Genomic DNA, 5000 nt, shown 5'->3' with positions numbered 1-5000 from the left:
AACAAAGTCTTCTAGACTGTTCTACTGGCCAACTAACAAATCCTTCTAGACTGTTCTACTGGCCAACTAACAAAGTCTTCTGGGCTATTCTTATTGGACAGCTAGCCAAGTCTTTTAATCTAGATGATTCTAGCTTGCTAGCAGGCATCGTTCTACTCCTGTATTTCCTACTGGGCAGCGATGGGCAGAGCGCCTGGTTAGTCACTGAAAGCCATGAACAGGAGGGAAAAAAAGAGAACATTTGTTCAGTGAATCACCTTCTAAAAATAACTATAATTGAAAGGGTATTTTAACGGCTGTTCCAGGCGCAGAGGGGGGGATGAGGAGAGAGAGAGAGCCTGTGAGAGAGGAAGAGAAGAGAGTGAGAGATGGAAGAGAGAGATGTTTAACCGGCCTCAGTAGACTTTGAATCCGCAACCTCAGGCTCGGTCTGGAAGATCCTCACACAGCAATTAAGATCCGTATATCCGTATCCGTAGTGCTGGACCTAGCATCCACGTGCACACACACACACACATTCGCACATTCACACGCGCACATACTCACACACACACACACGCGCACACACACACACTCACACACACTCACATGCACATCGAATGATGTGTGAACAACATAAAGCAAATAATTTTTTCATTACGGATTGCACCCACACGCACACACAAACAACGGCTCATTATTTCCTCATTATGGAGTGTACACACACACACACACACACACACACACGCACACACGCACACATATTTCTGTTTGATAATATTTAATACATTGCAACAGGGACATCCAATGTGTTGATTGCTTCTGACTGTGAAGTCCCCCAACCAGCAGGAGCCTTGTTAGCGCGTTGCTACGCGTGAGCAGCGGAGATCAGAGCATCTCTGGAGCTGGAACAGAGGAACGTCACACTAGAACCGTGGTCTGGTAAGATGGTGAGAGCTACCACCTCTCCAGAACCAGCCAACTCTGTGTGTGTGTGTGTGTGTGTGTGTGTGTGTGTGTGTGTGTGTGTGTGTGTGTGTGTGTGTACGTGTGTGTGTGTGTCTGGCAAGCAGCCCTGCCAAGAAGGAGTGGCCCTTAATCGAGGAACCAGGAGACGTCAATAGAGAGACATGAAGCCAGTAGCAAATCCACACCCCCGGAACCACATCCACACCCCCAGAACCACATCCACACCCCCAGAACCACATCCACACCCCCAGAACCACATCCACACCCCCAGAACCACATCCACACCCCCGGAACCACATCTACACCCCCAGAACCACATCCACACCCACAGAACCACATCCACACCCCCGGAACCACATCCACACCCACAGAACCACATCCACACCCACAGAACCACATCCACACCCCCGGAACCACATCCACGGCCCCGGAACCACATCCACACCCACAGAACCACATCCACACTCACAGAACCACATCCACACCCCCAGAACCACATCCACACTCACAGTACCACATCCACACCCCCAGAACCACATCCACACCCACAGAACCAGATCCACACCCACAGTCAGGGTTCTCTGGTCTGTTTGTGGCAGACGGTGTGGATAACGGACCACAAGAACACTCACAAGTAGAAGAGGCAGGACTGTCATCGTAGGACACGATGGACAACCTTAAGAAAAAGTGTGTGTGTGAGAGAGAGAGAGAAAGACAGAGAGAGAGAGAGAGAGAGTTGTATCTGTGGTTCTAGCCTGTCACGGCTGTCGTTGTAGAACCTTGTACCCGAGGTTCTAGCCTGTGGTAGCGGTGGTTCTAGCCTGTGGTAGCGGTGGTTCTAGCCTGTGGTAGCGGTGGTTCTAGCGGTGGTTCTAGCCTGTGGTAGCGGTGGTTCTAGCGGTGGTTCCAGAGCGGTACTGACCGCGGCGCGCTCCTGCTGCAGGGCCTGGGAGGCGAAGCGCGCCACGTGGCTGATGATGGGGGAGAAGTTGGTGGGTCCGTAGAAGCGGATGTGAGGCAGGCAGGAGGAGTAGGCCTGGGCGATGCCCTCCACCCCTGGGGACCGGACACACAGAGGGATGGACCGGTCAGACGGGCAGAGGGACACACAGAGGGACAGACAGAGGGACACACAGAGGGACAGACAGAGGGACAGACAGGTCAGATGGGCAGAGGGACACACAGACAGAGGGATAGAGAGACAGACAGAGGGACAAACAGGTCAGATGGGCAGTTAGGACAGACAGAGGGTCAGGCAGGTCAGACGGGCAGGTAGAAGGAGAGACAGAGGGACAGACAGAGGGATAGAGAGACAGACAGAGAGACAGATAAAGGGACAAAGAGACAACCAGAGGGACAGACAGAGAGACAGATAAAGGGACAAACAGAGAGACAGACAAAGGGACAGACAGAGAGACAGACAAAGGGACAGACAGAGACAGACAGAGAGGGACAGACAGAAACACAGGGGTTTTGTGGGGCCTCAGAACAACAACATAACTTCATGCACATCGTTTCATTAAAAGCCAGTTGGCAAATTTTCCTGGCAAATGAGGAGTGAAGCTGACCTGAGCAGAATGGGTTGGTGGGGTTAAAGTTGATCGCAAACTCATGGGACACCTGCAGAACACACACACACACACACACTCACACGAACGCAAGCGCATACACACACGCACGCACAACCACACACACACAAACGAGTCAGGAGCGGAATATATTACAGTAACAGAGATTGTGATAGCGGTCGTACAGTAAGTGTGATTGAAAGGGAATGTAGATGCAGTGAAATATTCCTCCCCATTCAGCTCCCTCACGTTGGGACAAGCAGGTACAGAGCTGTGATACCTTCCTCTCCTCCCCATCTCCCCTCGCTGGTCTCTCTCACACGCTTATCTCCACTCCTCATCTCTCCTCTCCAATCAAATTCCATTTCATCCAATGAGCTTTCATGCCCCCCTCACCCCCCCCCCCCCTCTCGCTCTCTCTCTCTCGCCCTGCTAGATTCAGCGAGACTATATTATGTCTCCTATTCCTCCGTCTGTATTCTGTCCATCCCTATATGTTCTTTATTCCTCCTCCAGCGCTCTGTCCATCCTCTCTCCCTCCTCTCCTCACCAGCGCCATGGCAACACAGATGGGTTGACAGTTGCGTAATCGTTGGAATATGAATATGGATGTATTTATGTATTTACACCGACTCTCTCAGAGTCTCTGAGTCTCTCTCCTCTGGTCTCTCTCCTCTGTCTTTATCTCTCTCCTCTGTCTTTATCTCTCTGTGAGGTGCTGCCTAGTGGATGGACGCGCGTGCGCGGTTGCGCACACACACACACACACACGCACACACACACACACACACACTTGTGCACATAAGCACATACAAATACGCTGGTACACAAACATGCAAATCCACACGCGGACACACACACATACGCGCACACACACACACACACACACACACACACACACACACACACACACACACACACACCAGAGGCAGTTACCTTCCAGTCAGGGGGGAGTTGAGCTCCAAAGCCCAGAGCAGGAAACATTTTGTCACTGAGAAACCATGGAAACAGATTAGCGAATGTGAGACATCCCTTCACCAAACTCCACAGACTGACACTACACAGCCTCGGCGCTGGCGTTTCATCACACGCCGTTTCCTCTCCAATCACATCACTGGAAAGTGATTTAACACTTGAGTCTGTGCTAAACTGGGTTTGGCAGGAGCTGGTTTCTGAGCGCGCCATAATGAGAGCCAACCTGGAACTAATACGCAGGGTAGGACGCATTTAACAAGCGCACCTAAAGACTCCTGTCACCTGTCACACTTCACTACACTGTACTACTGTCTGTACTTTATACTGTACACATGTATATTTTCTGTACTCTTCTATATTCTTTACTCTGATCTATTATGTACATTCTCTCTAGTGTAACGCCCAAATCCGCCCCCCCTCCCCCATCCCGGGGTTATTAAAGTTCCTCTGATCTCAGCTGTGGGTTTGCGGGCGGCACGTACGTGTCGTAGTCCTGGATAATCTGGCCCACGGCCAAGATGGCCGACAGGTACTCGTTGCTGCCCAGGGGGTTGATGTGGTGGAGGGAGGATGGCTCTCGAGGGTTCCCATTGGATGCTGTGAAGTCTATCCCGACCTGGGAGCCAATCACACGGAGAGACGAGACGCACGAACCGATAGACAGACGGAGACGAGGAAGATCAGTCACGAGACAGACTGGCGAGACGGACATGTTTTCAGAAGAGAAATAGGAGAGTGTGGAACAGAAAACATTCCCCTGGAGAGACCCAAGTGTGTTCAGACCCGGGTGTGTTCAGACCCAGGGGTGTTCAGACCCGGGTGTGTTCAGACCCGGGTGTGTTCAGGTGTGTTCAGACCCAGGTGTGTTCAGACCCAGGTGTGTTCAGGTGTGTTCAGACCCAGGTGTGTTCAGGTGTGTTCAGACCCGGGTGTGTTCAGACCCAGGTGTGTTCAGAACCGGGTGTGTTCAGACCCGGGTGTGTTCAGACCCAGGTGTGTTCAGACCCAGGTGTGTTCAGACCCAGGTGTGTTCAGAATTTTTACAGCTCACTTATCTGGCCCCCGGGTGATTACTGTTTTTTTGCTTCCCTCTGGAATATGTAGGGGTGGGTCGTATGCCCGCCTCCCTTGTTCTCTCTCTCTCTCTCTCTCTCTCTCTCTCTCTCTGCTCTGTCGTATGCTCACCTCCCTTGTTCTCTGTAAAGCGCATTGTGTTGCCTCTGGGTATGAAATGCGCTATACAAATAAAGCTTTGATTGATTGATTGATTGATTGATTCAGACCCAGGTGTGTTCAGACCCAGGTGTGTTCAGACCCAGGGGTGTTCAGGTGTGTTCAGACCCAGGTGTGTTCAGACCCAGGTGTGTTCAGGTGTGTTCAGACCCGGGTGTGTTCAGGTGTGTTCAGACCCGGGTGTTCAGACCCAGATGTGTTCAGACGCAGGTGTGTTCAGACCCAGGTGTGACTGGTGCTGTGCTCAGGCAGAGTGACTGTGTGTGGGAGATTTGC

General features: G+C 51.8%; 1 protein-coding gene across 1 annotated transcript in view; it reads right to left on the bottom strand.

Moving 5' to 3' along the window:
• The window catches only part of cpne2 (copine II), a gene marked incomplete at both ends in the record, with an annotated part of 31557 nt that overhangs the window by 12918 nt on the left and 13639 nt on the right, over positions 1-5000 (bottom strand). The window contains 4 exon segments of the mRNA XM_084451434.1: positions 1871-2004; positions 2517-2568; positions 3453-3507; positions 3974-4107. Of these exon segments, the coding sequence (XP_084307560.1) occupies positions 1871-2004; positions 2517-2568; positions 3453-3507; positions 3974-4107 (375 nt within the window).

Source organism: Borostomias antarcticus (genome assembly GCF_949987555.1).
Source record: "Borostomias antarcticus genome assembly, chromosome: 16".
In the NCBI taxonomy this organism is placed as follows: domain Eukaryota; kingdom Metazoa; phylum Chordata; class Actinopteri; order Stomiiformes; family Stomiidae; genus Borostomias; species Borostomias antarcticus.
This window is presented reverse-complemented; position numbering and strand designations above follow the sequence as displayed.